At 48.2% G+C, this 27,276-nt stretch overlaps 1 protein-coding gene, 1 long non-coding RNA gene and 1 other non-coding gene across 5 annotated transcripts in view; 1 reads left to right on the top strand and 2 right to left on the bottom strand.

The window, feature by feature from the left end:
* Positions 1-26,513, bottom strand: LOC112586644. 2 transcript variants are annotated; one of them, XR_006641345.1, is made up of 6 exons: positions 26,284-26,513; positions 24,603-24,825; positions 22,559-22,710; positions 20,542-20,796; positions 1,373-1,456; positions 1-503 (listed from the first exon to the last, which is right to left on the bottom strand). It is a non-coding gene; the product is annotated as an uncharacterized LOC112586644 (long non-coding RNA). The 2 variants fall into 2 exon arrangements; XR_006641344.1 differs by lacking the exons at positions 1-503; positions 1,373-1,456; positions 20,542-20,796 and having other exon boundaries at positions 22,332-22,710.
* Positions 4,960-5,032, bottom strand: TRNAG-CCC. The gene has a single exon. It is a non-coding gene; the product is annotated as a tRNA-Gly (tRNA).
* Positions 26,514-26,595: 82 nt separating the features above from the next.
* LMBR1 (limb development membrane protein 1) overlaps positions 26,596-27,276 on the top strand; it is a 133,316-nt gene continuing 132,635 nt past the window's right edge. Inside the window, exon 1 of one of the 2 annotated variants that reach the window (XM_044947116.2) lies at positions 26,596-26,914. In XM_044947116.2, coding sequence (XP_044803051.1) covers positions 26,849-26,914 — 66 coding nt within the window. In that variant the 5' untranslated portion in view covers positions 26,596-26,848. The remainder of the gene's footprint in view (positions 26,915-27,276) is intronic. The other variant, XM_006061405.4, reaches the window with a different exon arrangement.

Below are 27,276 nucleotides of genomic sequence, written 5' to 3'. Positions count from 1 at the left end.
GTCTACTATTTATTATTGTAACATATCTAAAAGGAGCTAACCACATCTGAATTTAAATAGAAGAGAACATTCACGATTTCATAATGAAAAGTTTATCTCTGTGAATTTTGAAAATTAATCTGATTTATTCCTACTCGGATTTCCAATGCTTCTGGAACAATCTTTCACAAACAAGTGTATGGTTTCTCATCAATGACCTGACCGTAGAAGCTAGCTGGGTGACTTTCAAAAATAACCCCTCACTTTATGTTACACATCTATTTGCATGTTTTTTTCCTTGTAATTGTAATTCAGATAACAGACTAAATTCCACTCCCAAGACACAAGCCAGGAGCTAAGCGAGACAGCCATCATCGTGAGCAGCACTGAGTGGGCAGCCTTAGAGGGGAAGTCAGAGCGTCTGCCAGCTTCTGCATCTGTGTGAGTGAAGGCTGATGACTCAGGGGTCAGTCGGGAGGGCTGGTCACCCGGAACAATCACACTGAGTTGGCCAAAATCTTCATCTGGATAGGAAAGCCCAAATGAGCTTCTGGGCCAACCCAACAGAATCCCAGCCCTCTGAGATCTTCAAGAACACACCCAGACACACACACACACACAAACTCTTACATAAAGAACACACTCAGACACACACATACACACACTTACATAAAGGCAGGAGGCTGGGTGAGCACTGAGTTCTCAGCCTTTAATTTTCAAAACAGCCAATGAAGAAATCAAAACCCAGAAGGTGGAGACAGTGCGGACAGAGCGCGCCAGCTCCCCAGGGGGTGGAGAGCGCCAGCTCCCCAGAGGGTGGAGCGCGCCAGCTCCCCAGGGGGCGGAGAGCGCCAGCTCCCCAGAAGGCGGAGAGCGCCAGCTCCCCAGGGGGTGGAGAGCGCCAGCTACCCAGAAGGTGGAGAGCGCCAGCTACCCAGGGGGTGGAGAGCGCCAGCTCCCCAGGGGGTGGAGAGCGCCAGCTCCCCAGAAGGCGGAGAGCGCCAGCTACCCAGGGGGTGGAGAGCGCCAGCTACCCAGAAGGCGGAGAGCGCCAGCTCCCCAGAAGGCGGAGAGCGCCAGCTACCCAGAAGGCGGAGAGCGCCAGCTACCCAGGGGTGCAGACAGTGTGGGCAGGGTGTCATGTAGCCCAAACACTTACTCCATCCTCAACTCAGACAAAATTGTAATTTTTATCTATTGCAATCATAGCTCTATAGCCTAAAACAATATAATGTAGTAATCTGATATGATATATAGCATGAGCAACATAATGCAGCAACACATAACACACAACACAAGATAGCCACACTGTAACAGTGACATGAGACCATGTAAAGTGACACAGCAGAACGTAATACACAATGGCATCTTTAACCGGACCTCTGCAACTTACCCAGGTCCTTTCCAAATCCATGCTGCACAGCCTGAACCCAGGCAGCAGTGGGGTGGTCCATGGACACTGAGGCCTCCAATACACCTGCAGAAACAGCCAAATTACAAAGTTTCAACTGGTGTCTTTAACAGTGTCTTTACATTGGAAAAATCAAAACAACGAAAATGACCTTAGACTGGGTAATGTGTGTGCTCAGTCGCTGAGTTGTGTCTGACTCTGCGACCCCGTGGATTGTAGCCTGCCAGGCTCCTCGGTCCATAGAATTTTTCAGGCAATAATACTGGAGTGGCTCGCCACTTCCATCTCCAGGGGACTGTACCAACCTAGGGATCGAACCCATGTCTCCTGCATCTTCTGCATTGGCAGAGGGATTCTTTGCCACTGAGCTACCTGGGAAGCCCTAGACTGGGGAATAGTGCCGTACAGTTTTGATCTTGTGAGTAATAAACATTAGAGGCAGGCCAAAAAAATGACTACAGAAATATTTTTTCAAATCAGCAGTTTTCACTGTGCCCACAATAAACATTTATCAAGATAGCCAATGAAAACACCTACATCTCGTTAGAATACCAAAACATATTCTGGGAGCATCTGAATTCATAAATTGCGGGATGAATGTTTTCAACATGCTGGCCTGATATAATTCACACAGATTATTTCTTGCCCTAAGAGCACTCTTTTGCACTGTGCATTATAGGAATGTCAGGCTGGATTTATATGAAGGGGGATTTCTGTAGGCGGTATTATTGATGGCAAATGGAAAATTCACCAGACACTGGAAATCGGAAGTACTCCTGAAAAACCTCTTTTTCACTTGAAAGGGCTATAAATCTAAAAATAATCTTACGTTCACAAGCAATCCTTTTATGCAATAAGTTGATAGCAAATATATTACCGAAGAGACACATAATTACCTTAAAATCTACCACAGTTAGAAATGTATTGGAACTCTTAAAACATAATTTAATTTCATACTAGTAAAAAATATAACATATTTTTAACTGTTCATTTTTTTCTTTGAGTTTCATCTTTTATTCTCAGATATATAAGGAAAAAGTAGGATTATGTATAAACTAATATCCTAGACTATCCCAGGAAGCTCCAAAATTTCTAAATATATTAAAGGCTGATTTTGATGAACAAGAGAAAGGGAATTTTTATCATCCCTTTCAGTACATAGAACCGCACTCCCAGAACTCTCCAGCGTGGCAGACATCATTTCCATGGCATTGTCTCCCTAAAACCAGACCTTCTGTGGACAGAAGGTAATGGCCTGGAACTAGAGCATCCAGGCCCAGGGGTTTCTAGCTGCATGTTAGAATTATTAATGTGGCCAGCTCAGTTCAGTTCAGTCGCTCAGTTCGTGTCTGACTCTCTGTGACCCCACGGACTGCAGCACACCAGCCTTCCCTGTCCATCACCAACTCCTGGAATTTACTCAAACTCATGTCCATTGAGTCGGTGATGCCATCCAACCATCTCATTCTCTGTCGTCCCCTTCTCCTCCTGCCTTCAATCTTTCCCAGCATTAGGGTCTTTTCCAATGAGTCAGCTCTTCACATCAGGTGGCCAAAATATTGGAGCTTGAGCTCCAGCATCAGTCCTTCCAATGAACACCCAGGACTGGTCTTCAGCACTGGCCCGTTCAACGACCATTTTATACCTCCATCTCCATCTGCCTCTCCTTCCCCACCTCCATCTCCATGTCTCTGTAACTGGGTCTCTACCTCTACACCCGCAACCATCACCACATCTATGTTGAAATCCATAGCAAAACCATAACTACATCTCTAACATCTCCACCCACATCCCCAGCTGTGAGAGTTCTACATCTGCCTCTGTCTGCACTGTGACTCCATCTCTGTCTCTGCATCTATGACTCATTCTTTCTCCTGGGACGGCTGCGGAGAATGGGAGAGCGAGTTCTGGACTTGAAACTGAGATCTGAAGGCTGGTATTGCCTCTGTGGTTTATTCACTGTGCAAATTATTTTAACTTGCTAACTACTATACTAACTGGGTAGTTACTTCACCACATCATATTTCAGTTTCCTCTTCTGTTAAAAAGGGATGCTCATCCTAGTTTATCCTGTTGGGTTTTTGTAAATAATGGATAGCATGTGGTTTGTGAGCTACAAAATGCCACATAAAAGTAAAACATTGTTAGTGATAAAATAAGTCCAGTTTGGGAAGTGCTAATAAATTAGGATAGATTCTCATTTTAAGGCTCCTTCTCCAGTGAACGACTGTAGCTTATTAGGCCTTCTTCACTTGGGGAGAATCTGTGAGTTGTAAAGGCGGAACCAGGGGCTGGACCGCAGAGCTCTCTCCACTCGCAACCGGTCCCTTTTAGTGAAACCAACCTTGTTGGTTTCTTTCACTGAAAGAAATCGCCTTAAGACCCAGGGTCCGCCCATGATTCAGGAAAAATGCAGTGTAAAGATAAGTAGGATACACAGCATCACCTTTGGAGCAAAACATGCTAGTCCTGTGACTTGTGACGGCTCGGGGGCTCAAAACCTGGAACCCTGGCGAGGCGAGCGATTGACGGCTCGGAGGCCCACGGGCAGGGAGGACCAATCGCCGGCGCCCGGCGCGGACTCGGCAGAGCGCGTTTCGCTTGGCGCGCCTGCCCCCTAGCGGTGCCGGGGCGCCACCTCAGAACGGTCTCCGGAGGACCAGCTGCGGACCGCGGGGAGCGAAGGGCGGCCCCGGCCTGTGTCGGGGAGTGGCACCCCAACCTCTGCTAACGTGTTTGACACTCAAGCCCAAACACACACCGCTCCCATCAGACAAACATCAGGTTCCTGAAGCGTTTTCCAAAGCAACGCTTGTGTTTGGCTCTTGCATTGAGCTTCGTTTGAAGCTTTCTGTTTTTTTGGTAATTTTTTGACCCGGCCGCTGGGCATGTGGGATCTTGGTTGCCCGACCGGGGATTGAACCCGCGCCCCCTGCAGGAGGCGGGGTGTCCTAATTACTGGACTGCCAGTGCCTGAAGATTTCTTGACTTTGAGACAAACAGCTACCTCTGGAAAAGACCGTGATGCTGGGAAAGATCGAAGGCAGGAGGAGAAGGGGACAACAGAGGATGAGATGGTTGGATGGCATCACCGACTCCATGGACGTGAGTTTGAGCAAGCTCCGGGAGTTCGTGATGGACAGGGAAGCCTGGCGTGCTGCAGTCCACGGGGCGGCAAAGAGTCGGACACCACTGAGTGAGTGAACAACAGCCACCTCTATGGTCCTGTTGCCGCTGTGACTTCCGGGTCACGGTCGACAGCAGGCCTTTGCGGAGAAGCTCTGGGAGAAGGTGTTAGGCGCTGGAGGGGGAAATTGCAGGCGCAGGTGCTGCCCTTAGAGAACTGATGCCCAGAGAGACAAATGCACAAAACCACCACCACGTCAAGAACTTCTGCGCGCAAGGCACAGTGAGACACACGCAACGCAAGGGGCTCGGGCTGTTTGTGTATGTTTGGCTCGAGTTTTAAAAAAATGTGTATTATTTATTTGATTAATTTGTTTGGTCACACGGGATCTTAGTTGCAGCATTCGGCATGCCAGAGATCTTTAGTTGTGTGTGGGATCTAGTTCCCTGACTGGGGATTGAACCCAGGCCCCCTGCATTGGGAGTGCAAACTCTTAGCCACTCGACCACCAGGGAGGTCCCCTGTCTGGATGTTTTACAGTCACAGAAACCTCCCGAGAAGGTCAGCTCTGGAGAGTAGCAAGCGCTGCTAATGAGGGAGTGTTTTTCTGTCCTCCCAGGTTGCAGCTCCTCACACCGCCCTCCAGGCCCCACCGCGACCCTGGGCCCTCTTCACACCGTTCCTGACCCGCATTTGTATGTCTTGGTGGCTTGCTGATGAACTGGCACCCGCACTCAGACTGGAGGCACGTCAGGTGGCCCCGCGCACTCTCCGTCTGGCTTTCACACTTCACGGCGTTGACTTCCTGGATAGAGGGATTTTTATGACACTCACTTGAAACTTGGTTTAAAGATGCTGTAAAAGAACATCAGTAGCAGGATGTTTAGCAATGCCAGTGCCCAGGAGCCTGTAAAGGTGACCAAGATATTTCTGACCAGGTTTACAAGCCACACAGATGAGCCCTTCCAGCTCCTTTAGTAACGCTTGGCAGAGGGGCCCTGGTGAGGCGTCTTCTGCTGTGAGTGACCCTGGGCTCACCGTGTGGAAAGGCTGCCCCCTGGGGCGCGAGGAGCCCTGGGCAGACCAGACTGCAGCGAGCAGGAGTCTTGGAGAAGCTTCTCAGGGTCCTGGCTGCTGGGCATGGCTTGCAACCCCAGAGCCAAGAGCCAACACAAAGATGTCAGTTCTCTTAGATGCTCACGAAACTATTCCTTGCTTTAAACAGGAAGACTCAAAGGAAAAAAAAAAAAAAAAAGGCAATTCTCTGTAACTCAAATCCAACCTAAGACTGAGAGGATTTGGAGGGGTTCGGGGATAACAACAAACTACAGCAAAGCTGATCTGGAAAGTTAAAGGTTTGAAAGGGACGCGGCAAGCACAGCACGGAGACAAGACGAAGCTCCCAGTGGAGCCACTCCCAACCCCAGCCCGCTCCCCGTCTCCCCGCGCTCACTCCTGGGCCTGGCTCTCAGGGTTACACCTCAGCGGCAGGGGAGGAGCCTCACTGCAGGCTGCGGATCCAGGTGGGCAGTTGTCCTCAGGGAACCTGTGGTTGGGGCTGCAGCCCCTGGGGATGCCCAGGTGAGGTCTGCGTCCTCCTGGTGGATTCCCTGACTCGTCTATGGGCACTGTTTCCTCTCCCAGGCCTGTTGACGAGTGGAGACTCAGATGTGACCCACCCCCTTGCCAGGCAGCTCTGCCTCTGTCTCCACCAGGTCCCCCACGGAACGCTTTCCTGGGAGGCGGCCTGGGCGTGATGTCAGTTCAGTTCAGTTCAGTTCAGTCGCTCAGTCATGTCCGACACTTTGCGACCCGGTGAACTGCAGCACGCCAGGCCTCCCTGTCCATCACCAACTCTCGGAGTTCACTCAAACTCACATCCATCGAGTCGGTGATGCATCCAGCCATCTCATCCTCTGTCGTCCCCTTCTCCTCCTGCCCCCAATCCCTCCCAGCATCAGAGTCTTTTTCTATGAGTCAACTCTTGGCATGAGGTGGCCAAAGTACTAGAGTTTCAGCTTCAGCACCATTCCTTCCAAAGAACACCGAGGACTGGGCATGATGTAGCCTTTGCCAACAGCACCAGGGCTGCTTTGACTTTATCTGGAAACTCCCAGGAGGGAGCAAAGGAGAAGAAACTCCCATGGGGGATGTGGGGGACCACCTCCAAGGTTTGTACAAGTGTGCAAATAAATATGTAGAAGGATCTTTGCACAACATCATTTACACAAGAATATAAAACTCCGAACAACCTGAATGTCTATCCACATATGACTGGTTAAATACATGTAATAAGGACTAGTGAGTGGATGACCAAGTGGTGAGAAGGGTGGAGTAGGGTACCTTAAGACAGCCGAGATAGCTTTACTCCCCTGGGTGCGCCCAGAGGCAAATAAGGAACAGGAGAAGGCCTGACTCCTTAAACATGCCTTCCTCACACTTCTCTCTTTTTCCTCTTTGCTGCTGTTCGGTCATGAAGTCGTGTCTGACTCTTTGTGCCTCCATGGGCTGCAGCACGCCAAGCTTCCCTGTCCACTATCTCCTGGAGTTTGCTCAGATTCATGTTCATTGAGTCAGTGATGCCATCCAACCATCTCATCCTCTGTCGCCCATTTCTCCTCTTGCCCTCAATCTTTTCCAGCATCAGGGACTTTTCCAGTGAATTGGCTCTTCCCATCAGGTGGCCAAATTATTGGAGCTTCAGCTTCAGCATCAGTCCTTCCAGTGAATACTCAAGGTTGATTTCCTTTAGGATTGACTGGTTTGATCTCCTGGCAGTCCAAGGGACTTTCAAGAGTCTTTTTCAAAATTTGAAAGCATAAATTCTTCAGCATTCAACTTTCTTTATGGTCTAACTCTCACATCTGTACATGGAAAAACCATAGCTTTGACTATATGGACCTTTGTCAGGAAGTGATGTCTCTGCTTTTTAATATGCTGTCTAGGTTGGTCATAGCTTTTCTTCTAAGAGGCAAGCATCTTTTAATTTCATGGCTGCAGTCACCATCTGCAATGATTTGGGAACCCAAGAAAAAAATCTGCCAACGTTTCCACTTTTTCCCCTTCTATTTGCCATGATGTGATGGGACCAGATGCCATTATCTTAGTTTTTTGAATATTGAATTTTAACCCAGCTTTTTCAATCTCCTCTTTCACTTTCATCAAGAGGCTCTTTAGTTCCTCTTTGCTTTCGGCCATTAGCGTCTGCATATCTGAGGTTGTTGATATTTCTTCTGGCAATCTTGATTCCAGCTTGTACTTCATCTAGCCTGGCATTTTGCATGATGTACTCTGCATAGAAGTTAAATAAGCAGGGTGACAATATACAGCCTTGACATACTCCTTTCTCAATATTAAATCAGTCCATTTTTCCATGTCTGGTTCTAACTATTGCTTCTTGACCTGCACACAGGTTTCTCAGGAGACAGATGGTCTGGTATTCCCATCTATTTAAGAATTTTCCACAGTTTACTGTGGTCCACACAGGGATTTAGCATAGTCAGTGAAGCAGAAGTTTTTTTTTGGAATTCCCTTGCTTTTTCTATGATCCAATGAAAGTGAAAGTGAAAGTTGCTCAGTCCTGTCTGACTCTTTGCGACCCCATGAACTATACAGTCCATGGAATTCTCCAGGCCAGAATACCACAGTGAGTAGCCGTTCCCTTCTCAAAGGGATCTTCCCAACCCAGGGATCAAACCCAGGTTTCCTGCATTGTGGCCGGATTTTTTACCAGCTGAGCCACCAGGGATAGCCCTATGATCCAATGGATGTTGGCAATTTGATCTCTGCTTACTCTGTCTTTTCTAAATCCAGCTTGTAAATCAAGATGTTATCTGTTCACGTACTGCTGAAGCCTAACTTGAAGGATTTTGAGCACCACCTTGCTAGCATGTGAAATGAGCACAATTGTATGGTAGTTTGATCATTCTTTGGCATTACATTTCCTTGGGATTGGGATGAAAACTGACCTTTTCCAGTCCTGCGGCCACTGCTGACTTTTCCAAATTTGCTGGCATATTGAGTGCAGCACTTTAATGGCATCATCTTTTACGATTTTAAACAGTTCATCTGGAATTCCATCACCTCCACTTGATTTGCTTGTAGTAATGCTTCTAAGGCCCACTTGACTTCACACTCAAGGATGTCTGGGTCTAGGTGAGTGACCACACCAACATCGTTATCTGCATCATGAAGATCTTTTTTGTATAGTTCTTCTGTTTATTCTTGCCACCTCTTCTTAATATCTTCTGTTAGGTCCATACCATTTCTGTCCTTTATTGTGCCCATCTTTGCATGAAATGTTCCCTTGGTATCTCTAATTTTCTTGAGGATATCTCTAGTCTTTCCCATTCCATTGTTTCCTTCTATCTCTTTGCGTTGATCACTTAGGAAGGCTTTCTTATGTCTTCTTGGTATTCTCTGGAACTCTGCATTCAGATGGGTATATCTTTCCTTTTCTTTTTTTTGCCTTTCATGTCTCTTCTCAGTTACTTGTAAGGCCTCCTCTGCCAACCACTTTGCCTTCTTGCATTTCTTTTGCTTGGGGATGGTTTTGGTCACCGCTTCCTGTATACCCTTTCTTCTTTAGAAAGCAATTTAAGCAATTTTTTAGAAAGCAATTTAAAAGCTAGTGTAAAAAGTGTTGAAAGTTCAGCATCCATTTTCCAAAGCTCTCACTGCCCTTTCTGAGAGCAGTTTATGAGCTGGTTCTGCAACAAGAACATTTTCTCAACTAGTCCGCTTCCTTGCGGTCACCTGTGCCAAGGCTGGAAAAGACCGGCGCAGGCAGGACTTCGGGGGAGTGGGGGCCTGCTCTCTGTTCTTGGCTGGCGGACGTTTCCGGGGCTGGAGCTGCTCTCCGCAGGGCGGTCTGCGGAGGGCCCAGGACACGTGCTCCGCCTCTGTGCGTCCTGTCCCCCTCCTCGATCACTGCCCTGGGGCACCACGTCCTCTCCCCCTGCTGCTTCCCTTCCTGCCATTCAGCGTGCTTGGGTGGGAAAGCTCCCCCCCTCCCGCTCAGAGGTACAGTGCTTTTGTGTGTGCACTGCCTGGGACAAACTTGAAAGGCGTCTGTGCGAGTCTCTTCTTGTCTTGGGATTCCTGGGGTCCTGTGTTCCGTGGCTGTCGGATGGGTGCTGTGGAGAGGCTGGGGCCTGTGGGTACACACTAAGGAAAGCCACCAGCACGTGGCGAAGGGAGGGGGAATAAAGGACAAATTCTGGGCACACAGGAATTATTCAGGCCTCTTCTCTCCTTTCTGCTGCTGGCAGACTCTTGATCATCTCTTTATTTATACCGCAGTGAGAGTTAGAGAGGGGTGGGTGAAATCCACATGATTTATCTAAGACAGAATCTTGTTAAAATCAGAAACTGACACCAAAAGGTGAAGAGGAAGTGGAGGAGAGTGCTATTTTTAGCTGTGGATTTAAATTCCCATGATTCCCTGCAATTTCCCCCGCCTAATTCCCATCTACGCCCCTTTGTTTCCTCTGATTAGTCCTTGTAAGTCTCAGCTCTTACGGAACTATAGCCAGACGATTTCTTGGCAAGGTAAAGCTACTTTCAACCATTTAAAGCATCCTTTCAGGGACTTCCCTGGCCGTCCAGTAGTTAGGACTCTGTGCTTCCACTGCCGGGGTGTGGGTTTAATCCCTGGTCAAGGAATTAGGATCCTGCATGCCTCGTGGCATGGCTTAAAATTATTAAAATTTTAAAAAAGCATTCTTTAGTCTTTAGTCTCCTACACAAGAGTTACACATTTGCCATGACTTTCGTAGAAATTTGTGACTGTTTCATAAATACATTGGAGAAGGCAATGGCACCCCACTCCAGTACTCTTGCCTGGAAAACCCCATGGACGGAGGAGCCTGGTGGGCTGCCGTCTATGGGGTAGCACAGTCGGACACGACTGAAGCAGCAGCATAAATACATAACCCACTGTGTAAACATCAGCACAGTCCACACTTAGATCCTGGCGTTTCAGATGAGGGTGAGGAGGACGATGCGCACTCTTACAGTGTCCTTGCCCTTTATGGATGTGTCATGGAGTTAGAATAACCACATCAGGAAAGCATCTTGGTCATTTGGGAAGCCCGTTTCCATTTATAGATAATAGGCAGAGCTGGCAAATAACCTGTCCAAGGTCCTGAAACTGAGACGTGGTGAAGTTGACATTCAAATTAAGGACTGTGAGATCTGAGACCACATTCCTATCCCATTTGACATCTGATGATGTCGACAAGATGGACACAGAGGGATAGCCATGTGAGGACATGAGGAGGACACAGGCCACGGGAGCAATGACCCTGTCCACACTTTCATCTCAGACTTCCAGCCACCAGAATTGTGAGAAGATAAATTCCTATTGTCTAGGCTTCCCTGGTGGCTCAGATGGTAAAGCGTCTGCCTACAATGCGGGAGACCCGGGTTTGATCCCTGGTTTGGGAAGATCCTCTGGAGATGGAAATGGCAACCCACTCCAGTACTCTTGCCTGGAAAATCCCATGGACAGAGGAACCTGGTGGGCTACAGTCCATGGGGTCGCAAAGGGTTGGACACAACTGAGCGACTTCATTTAAGCTGCCCAGCCTGGGTACTTTGTTATGGTGGCTCAGGGAAATGAATAGACTCAGACCACCACCTCTGTCCCCTCTCTGCACCTGTGTAACAGGAGGGAAAGGGGCAGGGCACAGCTTCTGAAAGAATGACATAGCCCAAGGACACAACATAAACCGATTAGAATCAAATGGGACCAAGATGGCAGACAACACTGGACCTTGATCCTCAGTCAGCAAGTGAAATGACCCCCAGAGGCGCCACGACAGCTCCAGTCCATCTCAGTTGCTCAGTCACGTCGGGCTCTGTGCGACCCCACGGACCGCAGCAGGCCAGGCTTCCCTGTCGGTTACCAACTCCTGGAGCTAGCTCAAACTCAAGTCCATCGAGTTGGTGATGCCATCCAACCATCACATCCTCTGTTGTCCCCTTTTCTTGCCTTCTCAGCATCAGAGTCTTTTCCAAGGAATCCGTTCTTTGCATCAGATGGCCAAAGTATTGGCGTTGCAGCTTCAGCACCAGTCCTTCCAGTAAATATTTAGGACTGATTTTGGCCGGGAGGAGCAACCCATGCCCGAGGCCGGGGCAGCAACGAGAGGAGCAGTGGCTGCGCGGCACAGGAGGGCCTAGAGGAGCTATCCCACATTGAAGGTCAGGAAGGGCGGTGGTGAGGAGATACCCCTCGTCCAAAGTAAGGAAGCAATGGCTACGCTTTGCTGGAGCAGCCGTGAAGAGATTCCCCACGCCCAAGGTAAAAGAAACCCAAGTAAGACGGTAGGTGTTGCAAGAAGGCATCAGAGGGCAAACACACTGAAACCATACTCACAGAAAACTAGTCAATCTAATCACACTAGGACCACAGCCTTGTCTAACTCAATGAAACTAAGCCATGCCCGTGGGGCAACCCAAGACGGGCGGGTCATGGTGGAGAGATTTGACAGACTGTGGTCCACTGGAGAAGGGAATGGCAAACCACTTCAGTATTCTTGCCTTGAGAACCCCACGAACAGTATGAAAAGGCAAAATGATAGGATACTGAAAGAGGAACTCCCCAGGTCAGTAGGTGCCCAATATGCTACTGGAGATCAGTGGAGAAATAACTCCAGAAAGAATGAAGGGGTGGAGCCAAAGCAAAAACAATACCCAGCTGTGGATGTGACTGGTGATAGAAGCAAGGTCCGATGCTGTAAAGAGCAATATTGCATAGGAACCAGGAATGTCAGGTCCATGAATCAAGGCAAATTGGAAGTGGTCAAACAAGAGATGGCAAGAGTGAATGTCGACATTCTAGGAATCAGTGAACTGAAATGGACTGGAATGGGTGAATTTAACTCAGATGACCATTATATCTACTACTGCGGGCAGGAATCCCTCAGAAGAAATGGAGTGGCCATCATGGTCAACAAAAGAGTCCGAAATGCAGTACTTGGATGCAATCTCAAAAACGACAGAATGATCTCTGTTCGTTTCCAAGGCAAACCATTCAATATCACAGTAGTCCAAGTCTATGCCCCAACCAGTAACGCTGAAGAAGCTGAAGTTGAATGGTTCTATGAAGACCTACAAGACCTTTTAGAACTAACACCCCAAAAAGATGTCCTTTTCATTATAGGGGACTGGAATGCAAAAGTAGGAAGTCAAGAAACACCTGGAGTAACAGGCAAATTTGGCCTTGGAATACGGAATGAAGCAGGGCAAAGACTAATAGAGTTTTGCCAAGAAAATGCACTGGTCATAACAAACACCCTCTTCCAACAACACAAGAGAAGACTCTATACATGGACATCACCAGATGGTCAACACCGAAATCAGATTGATTATATTTTTTGCAGCCAAAGATGGAGAAGCTCTATACAGTCAACAAAAACAAGACCAGGAGCTGACTGTGGCTCAGACCATGAACTCCTTATTGCCAAATTCAGACTTACATTGAAGAAAGTAGGGAAAACCACTAGACCATTCAGGTATGACCTAAATCAAATCCCTTATGATTATATAGCGGAAGTGAGAAATAGATTTAAGGGCCTAGATCTGATAGATAGAGTGCCTGATGAACTATGGAATGAGGTTCGTGACATTGTACAGGAGACAGGGATCAAGACCATTCCCATAGAAAAGAAATGCAAAAAAGCAAAATGGCTGTCTGGGGAAGCCTTACAAATAGCTGTGAAAAGAAGAGAAGCGAAAAGCAAAGGAGAAAAGGAAAGATATAAACATCTGAATGCAGAGTTCCAAAGAATAGCAAGAAGAGATAAGAAAGCCTTCTTCAGCAATCAATGCAAAGAAATAGAGGAAAACAACAGAATGGGAAAGACTAGGGATCTCTTCAAGAAAATCAGAGATACCAAGGGAACATTTCATGCAAAGATGGGCTCGATCAAGGACAGAAATGGTATGGACCTAACAGAAGCAGAAGATATTAAGAAGAGATGGCAAGAATACACAGAAGAACTGTACAAAAAAATCTTCATGACCCAGATAATCACGATGGTGTGATCACTGACCTAGAGCCAGACATCCTGGAATGTGAAGTCAAGTGGGCCTTAGAAAGCATCACTACGAACAAAGCTAGTGGAGGTGATGGAATTCCAGTTGAGCTATTTCAAATCCTGAAAGATGATGCTGTGAAAGTGCTGCACTCAATATGCCAGCACATTTGGAAAACTCAGCAGTGGCCACAGGACTGGAAAAGGTCAGTTTTCATTCCAATCCCAAAGAAAGGCAATGCCAAAGAATGCTCAAACTACTGCACAAGTGTACTCATCTCACACACTAGTAAAGTAATGCTCAAAATTCTCCAAGCCAGGCTTCAGCAATATGTGAACCGTGAACTTCCTGATGTTCAAGCTGGTTTTAGAAAAAGCAGAGGAACCAGAGATCAAATTGCCAACATCTGCTGCATCATAGAAAAAGCAAGAGAGTTCCAGAAAAACATCTATTTCTGCTTTATTGACTATGCCAAAGGCTTTGACTGTGTGGATCACAATAAACTGTGGAAAATTATTCAAGAGATGGGAATACCAGACCACCTGATCTGCCTCTTGAGAAATTTGTATGCAGGTCAGGAAGCAACAGTTAGAACTGGACATGGAACAACAGACTGGTTCCAAATAGGAAAAGGAGTTCATCAAGCCTGTACATTGTCACCCTGTTTATTTAACTTATATGCAGAGTACATCATGAGAAACGCTGGACTGGAAGAAACACAAGCTGGAATCAAGATTGCAGGGAGAAATATCAATAACCTCAGATATGCAGATGACACCACCCTTATGAGCAGAAAGTGAAGAGGAACTCAAAAGCCTCTTGATGAAAGTGAAAGTGGAGAGTGAAAAAGTTGGCTTAAAGCTCAACATTCAGAAAACGAAGATCATGGCATCTGGTCCCACCACTTCATGGGAAATAGATGGGGAAACAGTGGAAACAGTGTCAGACTTTATTTTTCTGGGCTCCAAAATCACTGCAGATGGTGACTGCAGTCATGAAATTAAAAGACGCTTACTCCTTGGAAGGAAAGTTATGACCAACCTAGATAGCATATTCAAAAGCAGAGACATTACTTTGCCAACAAAGGTTCGTCTAGTCAAGGCTATGGTTTTTCCTGTGGTCATGTATGGATGTGAGAGTTGGATGGTGAAGAAGGCTGAGAGCCGAAGAATTGATGCTTTTGAACTGTGGTGTTGGAGAAGACTGTTGAGAGTCCCTTGGACTGCAAGGAGATCCAACCAGTCCATTCTGAAGGAGATCAGCCCTGGGAGTTCTTTGGAAGGAATGATGCTAAAGCTGAAACTCCAGTACTTTGGCCACCTCATGCGAAGAGTTGATTCATTGGAAAAGACCCTGATGCTGGGAGGGATTGGGGGCAGGAGGAGAAGGGGACGACAGAGGATGAGATGGCTGGATGGCATCACTGACTCGATGGACGTGAGTCTGAGTGAACTCCGGGAGTTGGTGATGGACAGGGAGGCCTGGCGTGCTGAGATTCATGGGGTCGCAGAGAGTCGGACATGACTGAGCGACTGATCTGATCTGATCTGATCTCTTTTGTTTAGGATTGACTTGTTGGATCTCCTTGCAGTCCAAGAGACTCTCAAGAGTCTTCTCCAACACCACAGTTCAAAAGCATCAATTCTTCAGCTCTCAGTTTTCTTTATAGACCATCTCTCACATCCATACATGACTACTGGAAAAACCATAGCTTTGACTAGATGGACCTTTGTTGGCAAAGTAATGTCTCTGCTTTTGAATATGCTGTCTAGGTTGGTCATAGCTTTTCTTCCAAGGAGCAAGCATCTTTTAATTTCATGGCTGCAGTCACCATCTGCAGTGATTTTGGAGCCCAAAAAATAAAGTCTGACACTGTTGCCATTGTTTCCCCGTCTATTTGCTATGAAGTGATGGGGTCAGATGCCATGATCTTAGTTTTCTGAATGCTGAGCTTTAAGCTGGCTTTTTCACTCTCCTTTTTCACTTTCATCAAGAGGCTCTTTAGTTCTTCACTTTCTGCCATAAGGGTGGTGTCATCTGCATATCTGAGGTTCTTGATATTTCTCCTGGCAATCTTGATTCCAGCTTGTGCTTCATCAGCCTAGCATTTTGCATGATGTACTCTGCAGAGAAGTTAAGCAGGGTGACAATATACAGCTTTGATGTACTGCTTTCCCGATTTGAAACCAGTCTGTTGTTTCATGTCTAATTCTAATTGTTGCTTCTTGACCTGCATACAGATTTCTCAGGAGGCAGGTCAGGTGGTCTGGTATTCCCATCTCTTTCAGAATTTTCCAGTTTGTTGTGATCCACCCAGTCAAAGGCTTTGGTATAGTCCATAAAGTAGAAGTAGATGTTTTTCTGGAATTCTTGCTTTTTCAATGATCCAACGGATGTTGGCAATTTAATCTCTGGTTCCTCTGCCTTTTCTAAATCCAGCTTGAATGTCTGGAAGGTTTATGTACTGTTGAAGCTTGGCTTGGAGAATTTTGAGCATTATTTTGCTAGTGTGTGACATGAGTACAGTAGTTTGAGCATTCTTTGGCATTGCCTTTCTTTGGGATTGGAATGAAAACTGACCTTTTCCAGTTCTGTGGCCACTGCTGAGTTTTCCAAATGTGCTGGCATATTGAGTGCAGCACTTTCACAGCATCATCTTTTAGGATTTGAAATAGTCAAAGGGAATTCTGTCACCTCCACTAGCTTTGTTTGTAATGATTCTTCCTAAAGCCCACTTGACTTCACATTCCAGGATGTCTGGCTCTAGATGAGTGATCACACCATCATGGTTATCTGGGTCATGAAGCTCTTTTTTGTATAGTTCTTCTGTGTATTCTTGCCACTTCTTAATATCTTCTGCTTCTGTTAAGTCCATACCATTTCTGTCTTTTATTCTACCCATCTTTGCATGAAATGTTCCCTTGGTATCTCTAACTTTCTTGGAGAGATCTCTAGTGTTTCCCATTCTATTGTTTTCCTCTATTTCTTTGCACTGATCACTGAGAAAGGCTTTCTTATCTCTCCTTGCTATTCTTTGGAACTCTGCATTCAAATGGGTATATCTTTCCTTTTCTCCTTTGCCTTTAGTTTCTCTTTTCTCAGCTATTTGTAAGGCCTCCTCAGCAACCATTTTGCCTGTTTGCCTTTCTTTTTCTTGGGGATGGTCTTGATCACTGCCTTCTGTGCAATGTCATGAATCTCCACCCATAGTTCTTCAGGCACTCTGTCTATCAGATCTAATCCCCTGAATCTATTTGTAACTTCCACTGTATAATCGTAAGTGATTTGATTTAGGTCATACTTGAATGGTCTAGTGGTTTTTCCTACTTTCTTCAATTTAAACCTGAATTTGGTAATAAGGACGTCATGATCTGAGTCACAGTCAGCTCCTGGTCTTGTTTTTGCTGACTGTACAGAGCTTCTCCATGTTTACTGCAAAGAATATACTCAATCTGATTTCAGTATTGACCATCTGGTGAAGTCCATGTGTAGAGTCTTGTGTTTTGGAAGAACACACTGCTATGCCCAGTGTGTTCTCTTGGCAAAACTCTGTTAGCCTTTGACCTGCTTCATTTTGTATTCCAAGGTCAACTTTGCCTGTTACTCCAGGTATCTCTTGACTTCCTACTTTTGCATTCCAGTCCCTTATAATGAAAAGGACATCTTTTTTGCATGTTAGTTCTAGAAGGTCTTATAGATCTTCACAGAACAGTTCAGCTTCAGCTTCTTCAGCATTACTGTTCAGGCATAGACATGGATTACTGTGATAATGAATGGTTTGCCTTGGAAACGAACAGAGATCATTCTGTCGTTTTTGAGATTGCATCCAAATACTGCATTTTGGACTCTTTTGTTGACTATGATGGCTACTCCATTTCTTCTAAGGGATTCCTGCCCACAGTAGTAGATATAATGGTCATCTGTCAGATGACAGTTCCAAGGCACTGTTAAAAGATCAAGAAGTGGGCAGTGGCCCAAATTCTGGTAACCACTCCTTCCCAAAAATGGTTGGAATAATCCTCCCACTCGTTAGCATATGAAATTACTCAGCTTATAAAAACTAACCACGCCAAATTTCAGGGCCACAATCATCCTCTGTGATGGCCCACACTCTGTCTGTGGAGTGTGCTTCTCTCTGAATCTGAATAAATCCACTTCTTACCTGTCACTTTATCTCTCACTGAATTCTTTCTTTAATGAGACATTAAGAACCTGAGCTTCATTAGGTCCTGAAACCAGGTACCATGGTTTTTTGCTGGGTTTGAGTACCAGCCACATGGGTTCAAGTCCCAAGCAAGGTTTTGGCTGGGTTTGAGTCCCGGTCACATGGGTTCAAGTCCCAAGCAGGGTTTTGGCTAGGTTCAAGTCCCAGTAAATGGGACTTTATGGGTAAATGGTTTCACCTGGACTTGCACACTGCCCTCCTGCATTAGGGAAGAATGACTTCGTTTTGCCCCCTTAACACCAAAAAGTAAACAAACTGCTGGTGTTTCACTGGCCTACAGTAATAGGTGTTTCTCAACGTTTATGCGCTTTCACAGATTCAGGATTGTTTTCCTGATTCTCCCTCAGGAGACCCCTTGGTCCAGTGCTCCAGACACTTGAGATGATCTCCATCAGCAAGTTTCGCTCAGTTTCCATGAAAGGATGACTACTCTGACCATCTGTTTTTTGACTTCAGCCCATGATATGGAAAATCTTCATTTTAGGCTCTAAAATCTTTGCTGGCTTCACTGGTGTGCTGTAACTAATAACAAGTTCGATAAGGGGGCAGGAAAGGCTCTGGTTTGCAGCGTTTCCTGGTTTCCATGCTGTAAGTTTCCTGGTTTCCACTGGCTCCTGGCACGGCCGATCCCAGCTGCCAGTGAGAGGTCACTGCACAAGGAGCGGGACATCAGTGTAAAGAAGATGTAAGTAGACTCAAGGAAAGCATAATAAAGTAATTAGGACACGACGGATTTTCAGTAGCTTTTACCTTTTGAAATATAATTAATTAAGTGTAAGTTTATATAGGGCTTCCCTGGTGCCTCAGCAGTAAAGAATTCGCCTGCCAAGCAGGATACCCAGGTTTGATCCCTGGGTCTGGAAGATCCCCTGGAGGAGGACATGGCAACCCATTGCAGGATTCTTGCCTGCAGAATCCCGTGGACAGAGGAGCCTGGTGGGCTACAGTTCATGGGGTCACAAGAGTCAGACACGACTGAGTGACTAAACAACAACAACAACGTTTATATAATTTAGTCTTAAATAATGTTGTGTTTAATAACTGCGGAATTCCTAAAAGCAAAACTGGCTTCCACAAACCAGTGCTGGGGGCCTCCAGCAAACCACTGGATAGTCATCACCTACCAAAATTCAGAAGTCCATTCATGTCTTTACAATTTAGATTTTATTCTTGGATCACACTGGGCCATTAGAGAACTCTGTCTTTGGACCATATAATTCCTTTTGGCTGAACAGTATTTGAAGCCCCTTCCTATGTCAGGGGACTTCCCCTCCCTATGAAGCAGGGACCCCTCCTGAGAGAAAGGGAAAACATCTCTCCCTTCCTTTGCTGCTCAGATGTGTGCTCATGACCCGGCTCTGCCAGTTTGCTAGGGTCCGGGGAGGAAAGGTCTTAGAAGTGACTTAGGAGAAGTCTTAGAAGGCAGGGAAAGGCCAGGTCTGTCTCCACGTTGGGTTTCCCTGGTGGCTCAGACAGTAAGGAATCTACCTGCACTGCAGGAGACGCGGGTTTGATCCTGGGTCAGGAAGATCCCCTGGAGAAAGGAATGGCAACCCACGCCAGTATTCTTAGCTGGAGAATTTCATGGACAGAGGAAACTGGTGGGGTATAGGCCACGGAGCTGAAAAGTCAGATACAACCGGGCAACAGCAACGGCCTCCGTGTTGGAACGGTTGCTTTGACCCGCGTTTCCCTGCTGCTGCTATTATACGCGTACAGAATGGCCCGCCTCAGAGAGCCCCGCCCCCGCCTGGCTGTTCCACTAAAGTGCCTTCGTTCAGAACCCTGTCCACCTGTGGATGGCAGGAAGGAAGAAGTTAACACATCTCCTGCCCGAGGCTTGACATTCTAGTTGATGTTTGCAAGCTTAATGGCCTTTTTTGCACTTCCCTGGTGACTCAGACAGTAAGGGATCCATCTGCAGTGCAGGAGACCTGGATTCAATTCCTAGGTGGGGAAGATCCCCTGGAGAAGGAAATGGCTACCCACTCCAGGATTCTTGCCTAGAGAATCCCATGGAGAGAGGAGCTTTGTGGGCTACAGTCCATAGGGTTGCAAAGAGTTGGATACAACTGAGTGACTGACAAAGACATTTTTGTTTCCTCACCTCCCTCACTTCTGATCTATAAAAGAACCTGGCAACCAGACCCCCATGAGATAGCTACTTTGAGACACAGACTAATGTCTAATGTCACAGACTAGCGGTCCTCTCGGCCACCTTGTCTCTCAGATCCCTAAGGTTTTGTTGTGCGGGGAGCAGAGTGAGCTTGCACTCGTAACGGTGTCAGGGGGCTTCCCTGGCAGTCCAGTGGTTACGATTCTTCACTTCCAAGGCAGGGGGCATGGGTTTGGTTCCTGTTTGCAGAATTAAGATCCCACATGCTGCATGACTCAAATTAAAAAATAAAGTGACTGCCATCAAGTAAGTTGTGGACATGCTATGTTTATGCTCAGAAATGGTGCACTGGGATCTTCAAGGGACCAGCTCTTGACTGGGGCATCATTCCCTCAAGTCTGGTTCTCTGATCCTCCTGGAGATTTTGAAAGCTACCTGGTATTCTTTCTCTTCCTTATTAAAAAAATAAAGTTTAAAATTTCAATTTACAGAAAGGTTGCAAAGATGGTGAGTCCCTGTGTCCCCCATATCTGAGTTCCCTTGCTTCTTCCTCTTACTACAGTATGTTTATCACCACCAATGAACCAGTGTTGATACGTTGTCAACCCGAGCCTTGGACTGAGACACTTTCCCAGACTGACCTTGTTTTTGATGATCTTGACGACTTTGGGGTGTATTGGTCTGGTGTTCTGTAGAGCACAGGTCAGTTTGGGTCGGTCTGGTGCGTTTCTCACGGTTGGAGTGAGGGTGCCCGTTGGGGAGGAAGACCTCCTGGGTGAAGGGCCATCCTCGTCACCCACATCAAGGGCCATGCTGCCACTGTGACTCACCGCCGCCGGTACTCACACTGACCCCCAGGTTTCTCCTCTGCAGTTACTTGCTTTTCCTCCTTTTGTCTGTTTTTTGGAAGCAGGTCAATAAATTTAGTGACACTTAGGGGTGGGGAGGAAGTCCACTTCTCCGAGGGGAATAATTTGACAAAGTTAACATTTGTTTGTATCCATACTGACTCATGAATATTTATTTTATACTTTGATTTAACCCAATACTTTGCTATTTATTTTTATGTTCACATTATTTTTGCTTTAAGTCTCAGGTTGGTGCCTGTGTCCCTCTATCACACCCCCGTACCTTTATTGATTTGGGTTTTGATCAACGTTTGTTTTTTGTTTTTGGCTGTGTCCTGCAGCTTGTGGGATATTAGTTCCCCGACCAGGGATTGAACCCAGGACCCTGGCAGTGAGAGCATGGAGGCTTAGCCGTTGGACTGTCAGGGAACGCCCTGATCACTTTCTTCTTTTGTGGCACTACAAGATGCTCCTGGCTTATCTTGTATATTTCTTGCCTCAGCCCTAGAATCAACCACTTCCCCAGGGAACTTTGGCTTTTAATAAGAGAATGGAAGTAGGAAGCACATTGTGGCCATCTGTCTATCTATCTATGTAGCCACCCATTTGGCCTATCCATCTATCCATCTGTCATGTCTGTCTGTCTATCCATCATATCTGTCTATCCGTCTGTCTATCTGTCCATTGTGTCTATCAGTCTATCTATATTGTCTGTCCATCTGCCTATCCTTCTATCTATCTGTATGTCTATCTATCTGTCCATCCATCTGTCCTGTCTATCTGCCTATCGTGTCTGTCTCTCTGCATCTCCTCTTGGCTCATTTCCTCTGGAGAGCCCTGAGCACTATACCGCCTCTGCAGCTCTGGGCTGAGGGAGCCTGGATGGACCGGTAGGTTTCAGTACATACTCAGGCACACGTAAGGGTGAGAAAACTTCAGGGGAGGGGAGATGAGTGCTTAGGGCAGAATCTCCAACAGAGGCACCTAGAAGTTCTCCTCTGTGTCACCCACGATGAACTCAGGCTGTGGTTTTACTGCATGGCAAGGGGCAACTGTGGAAGCGAAAGTCACTCACTCGTGTCAGACTCTTTGCGACCCCATGGACTGTATAGTCCAAGGAATAGCCCAACAGCACAAGGGCGATTGTGCTGTGGAAGGACAGGAGTTGGTGGTCAGACGGACCTGGGCTCGAATGTGGACTGTGTGAGCAGGTCAGGTCACGTGCCCTCTTCTCAGGGTCTGCAGTGGTGAAACAGAGCCAACAGCGCCTGCTTCACAGGGTTGCTGTGGTGGCGACGTTCCACAGCGCGCGAGAAGCCGGGAGTGCAGTGCTTGCTCCACGGAAGCTAGCTGCCACCCCTCTAGCCCCCGCCCCCATCCCGTCACCTCTCTCGTTCTCTCTCATGCACACGTTTAGTTCTTGATCTAAGAAAGATTTACTGAGCTCCTGGTATTTGACAGGAACTGTGCTTGATGTTGGAAAATAGCGAACCAAACAAATTAGACTGGACAGAAAATGAGCCCATACATAAACAATAGTCCTGTGTAGAGGAAAAGAGAACAAGGTGAAGTGAGCAAGCCTCTGGGGCGGTTTGTGTTGATAACATTCACGCTGTGATGTTAAGTGACGAGGGCACAGTAGTGATCCATGGGAAGTATGTTCTGGACAGAGGCAATGGGGGCGTGGTAGGGGGGCTGCAGAGGTGGGCAGGGGTCGGTTCCCGGGTGCCTAGAGGTCTTAGTGTTTGATTTTAAGTGAGCTGGGAAGCTGGGGGAGATTTTCCTGTTCAGCACGGATGTAGAGGCTCACCCGGATTGTTGCTTGCAGCTGTGATCTGAGGATTTTTCATGCAGGTAAAATTCCATTTCGTGAGTGTATCACAGTTCGTTTGTGTTTTTCACTAGGGGTAGACAGCTGGCTTGCTAGTAGATTTCTGCTTGTTTATCTCTCCACTGTGAGGGCTTGGATAAGGGAAAGAAAGAAGCCCTTTAACGGAGGCGGGAAGGAACTCGGGTTATGCGTGAACGTTGCTTGGCTGGGTTTTGTATGGGGTATAAAGACAAAAAAATAAAAATTGGTCTCTGTGTCCTTATGTCTTAGAAATTTGATCTCATTGTGATCAAGCTAGAATCAAAGCACGGTCTAGTGGAATGAAGGAAACCATCCCAAATCCTGGCAGTTTCAAAGACCCGACATGATAGTGAAACCAGAGTACACAGCGAGGAGCAGTATTCTCACCTGTGGACACATAAGTCATCATGGCGAACACACTGGCAAGGACCATACAATTGTCTACATTGGTAGATCTGAAGACTTACTGAAGTTTGAAGAAGCCTTTGGGAAATTTCTCATGTTAACCAACCTATCGGCTAATAAACACCTGCAAAGCGTCTATGTTTGTCAAAGCATTCTAATAGATATGGGGCTTCCCTGGTGGCTCAGCTGGTAAAGAATCCCCCTGCAATGCAGGAGACCTGGGTTCAATCCCTGGGTTAGGAAGATCCCCTGGAGAAGGGAATGGCTACCCACTCCAGTATTATTCTGGCCTAGAGAATTCCATGGACTGTATAGCCCATGGGATTGCAAGGAGTTGGACATGACTTTCACTTCTTTTCTAAGAGTTTTGTAGGAAGTACACAGAAGTTTACAGAGTGCAAAAAGAGATACTCTAGACCTCACAGAGCTTGCACTCTGACTGTGGGTGGACGCAGATATGTGAAATGCTGAGATGAAACACAAGGACGTGTGTGCCAAGTGTCAGATGAATGCTGTGTGCCCTCAGTTCTCTTGGACTCTAAGCTCCCCCAGAGCTGGGACTGAAGCCGTCTTCTTTCCCTTGTGTGTTCGTGTGTTTGAATGAATGAGTGAGTAAAGACTGGAACTGCCCAGGAAAGACTTCGTGGGGAAGGAAGGTCTCAGTGTGGACAGTAAATAGTGGTAGCTCTGAATCTGAAGAGGAGGAAAGAGGGCATGGAAGTGGTGAATGTTCTAGGGGCTGGCAATGGGAAGACCCACGGGGTTGGTGAGAGGAGGAAGCCAGGCTGCAGGAAAGGGCTCTTTAGGCAGAGAAGTGGGGAGGACTTGGAAGGGCAGGATGGGGTCCCAAAGTCAAGGTCTTGGGTGCTGGTGAAGGAGTTTGATTTTTGTTCTACAGTTAATGAGAACACTGTACTGCAGTGCTTCCAGCAGAGGCGAAAAACTGTGTGTGGGGGCTTCCTATTTTAGGGGGATGCAGAAAAGCGAGTGTCGGCTGGGGTGACGGAGATACCTCCAACTGGGCGGGACGATAGTGCACGTGGCAGTTGGAGGGTGCCCAGGGGCTGTCAGAAGGGGCGAGCCCACACACACAAGCACGTCTCAGGAGTGTCCTATTTTCTGATGTTCCTTTGGCCAAGGCAAGTCACATGTTCAGACCCAGATTCAAGGGGTGGAAAACAGGCTCTGCTCCTTGCTAGGAGGAGGGGAAAGCCAAAAGGCAAAGGGGTGAGAGTAGAGGGAAGAGCTTGCGGCCATTTTTGAGGTCTACTCCCCAGGCTCAGTGTTTTAAGTACCAAAGACAGGGAAACAACTCAGATCAAATGCAAGCGAACCTCTGCAGACAGCTGCATAAAAGGAAATGAAAAGGTCTAGATGGTTGGAGTGCTGAAAGATCAGAAATGCCACATGTATTGACTCTCTGGAATATGTGTCTAAATCTCACACATTTTAAATCGGATCTCATTAATCTCTGCTTTGGAGACGTTATTCCAGAGATTATCCAGGTCATTTCAGGCAGGTATTTAACTCAGCTGGGTGTTCAGAAAAACAGATAGTTCTTTGTCTTTCCCTGGTTCTTTAGGGCACTGAGACTTACACAAAATAAAGGCGAGCACAGGATTTAAGTGGCTGGAAGTAGCTCCTGGCTTCTCCTGCGCCTGTGAGAGCAGCATTGGCCCAGGACGAGTCTCCCGCTCCCCAGGACGAGTCTCGCGCTTCTCCAGGACGAGTCTCGCGCTCTCCAGGACGAGTCTCGCGCTTCTCCAGGACGAGTCTCGCGCTCTCCAGGTCCCCACCGCCGCGTTCTGGCACGAGGCATCCTATGCACAGTATTTGGAGGCCTTAGAAGCTTTCAAGTCCCCACCGCCACGTTCTGGCACGAGGCACTCTATGCACAGTATTTGGAGGCCTTAGAAGCTTTCAAGTCCCCACCGCCACGTTCTGGCACGAGGCACTCTAGGCACAGTATTTGGAGGCCTTAGAAGCTTTTCAGGGGCCATAAAAAAGAGTTGGAGTCATGAAAAAAATTTTAATTCAAAATCACAAAAAGATACTTCAAAATAAATTTACATCATAAAAATAATCTGCAAGCAATCTATAGACTGTCTCATTTCCTAAGAATTCTTAGAGATGATGAAAGCTCACAGGCAATAGCAATTTAAGTGGCTTTCTTATACTCCCCAAAGCTAAAAGGTAAATGAAATATTCCTTTGAAGTCATCTTTATTGCAAAACAACAACAGGTATTTAATGCAGAAGGGGGGTAAACTACAGCAGGCCCCTGCATCTGAACCTTCACGTTGTGAACTTTCAAAACGCGAACCTGTGTTCACTCGTCCAGTCGTGCAAGTTAGTCCAGATGTCTGGCTCACGCTGTCTCTTGTGTGCCCCCTGTACAAGTAGCTGTGCTTCTGTGTACTTTACAGAATTGTGTAGAGTACAGTGCCACAGAATGTTTGTTTCAAGCCCAGGACCTTCGGAAGCAACTGTAAAAGCAGTGGTCGTTGTGTGTTAGTGGTTCAGTCGTGTCTGACTCTTGGGATTCTCCAGGCCAGAATACTGGAGTGGGTAAACATTCCCTTCTCCAGGGGATCCTCCCAACCCGGGGATCGAACCTGGGTCTCCTGCTTTGCAGGCCGATTCCTTACTGTCCGAGCCACCAGGGCAGCCCCCAAAGCAGTGGTATACAGCCGACTGTGTTAGCGGGACACCTAGGGTAACTCTGTTGGACTTAGGGACTGCGCACTGGGAGGAGAACTTTTGTAGGGGACTGACACCACCCAGGGAACTGGCGGGGCTGGTGCTGGTGAGGGGAGCCGACTGCAGCTGCCATACAGGACTATAGATGACTGGCTTCCCTGGCGGCTCAAATGGTAAAGAATCCGCCTGCAATGAGGAGACCCAGGTTCGATTCCTCGGTCGGGAAGATCCCCTGGAGAAGGGCATGGAAACCCACTCCAATATTGTTAGCTGGAGAATCCCATGGACAGAGGAGCCTGGTGGGCTACAGTCCGTGGGGTCACAGAGAGTCGGACACGACTGAGCGATTAACTTTTTAACTTTACCTCTGTTTGGAACCCTTGCGGGTCCGCAAACTTAACTGCTGGGTGGAGGGCCTCTGGGGGGCCCGAGAACATCCCCGCCCTCCGATCCGGCAAGGGCCGCACATGCAGGGCTATCTACGTCTTCCCGGTGGAGAGGTCCAAGGCCAGTGGCAGCCCGACCGCTGGTGAGATCCAATGAAACCAGGTTTCCGGGCTTTCCGACCCTTTTACTTACTTGGGCGGAGTGACGGTTCCCGCCGGAGACCTCCCAGCGGACACCGCCCAGGGAACTGGCGGGGCCGGTGCTGGTGAGGGGAGCGGACTGCAGCTGGCACACAGGGTCGTCCCAGGCGGCCGCCCGCCCGCGTTAGCTCGCGCTCACGCGAGACCCTACCCCAACAGGTAGCTCCTCGCCCGGCTCTAAGCTGGAATTTGTAGGCTCCCGCCAGGGGCGTGGCCCCAAGTCCCACCCGCTAGGCCCCGCCCCCGGCCTCACGCCCCCTCAGGAGCCCTCGGCGCGCTCCTCTGACGCGCGGCGCCTTCATCTGACGTCACGCCCCGCCCCCCCGCCCCGCCCCGGCCCGCGAGGCGCCAGCCCTCGGCAGACAGAGCGGCTTCTCCTCAGGCGGCGGTTGAGACGGCGGCTGTGGCAGCAGCCCGGGTTGTGGTCACCTTCCGTGTAGCGGCCGACTGTCCGCCCATTCCCGTCCCGGCCGGCGGGGCGGCCGTCCAGCCCCTCGAGCCGGTAGGCGATGGTGCGGCGGAGCGCGCGGGCGGCGAGGCGGCGGGCATGAAGGAGGATGGAAGGGCAGGACGAGGTGTCAGCGCGGGAGCAGCACTTTCACAGCCAAGTGCGGGAGTCCACGGTGAGCGCCCTCCGCCCGCCTCGTCGGCCTCTCCCCGCCTTCGCCCACCTGCCCTCCCCTCCGGCCCTCCCCTCTTCCCTCAGGGTTCCGGCGGCGCGCCTCTCTCCCAGGCTCCGTCCCCCACCCCGCGCCAACCTGCTCCCTATCCCGGCGCGGTTCTATCACCTGTCCGCCCCCGGGAGTGCTCGGTGCCACCTGCGTCCTGCTCGCCCCGGGCTTGTCCTGAGCCGGTCACCCTCCCAGCGGCGGACGACGGCCCCGCAGCCCACCCCGCAGCCGTGGCCCGCAGCCCCGTGGCCCGCACCCCCAGTGGCCCGGCTCCCCGCCGTGGCCCGGCTCCGCCCCGTGGCCTCACCCCCGTG

The sequence above is a fragment of the Bubalus bubalis genome, chromosome 8 (assembly GCF_019923935.1).
Source record: "Bubalus bubalis isolate 160015118507 breed Murrah chromosome 8, NDDB_SH_1, whole genome shotgun sequence".
NCBI classification, from domain to species: domain Eukaryota; kingdom Metazoa; phylum Chordata; class Mammalia; order Artiodactyla; family Bovidae; genus Bubalus; species Bubalus bubalis.
The sequence above is the reverse complement of the archived record's forward strand: the minus strand, read 5'-3'. Positions and strand labels throughout refer to the sequence as shown.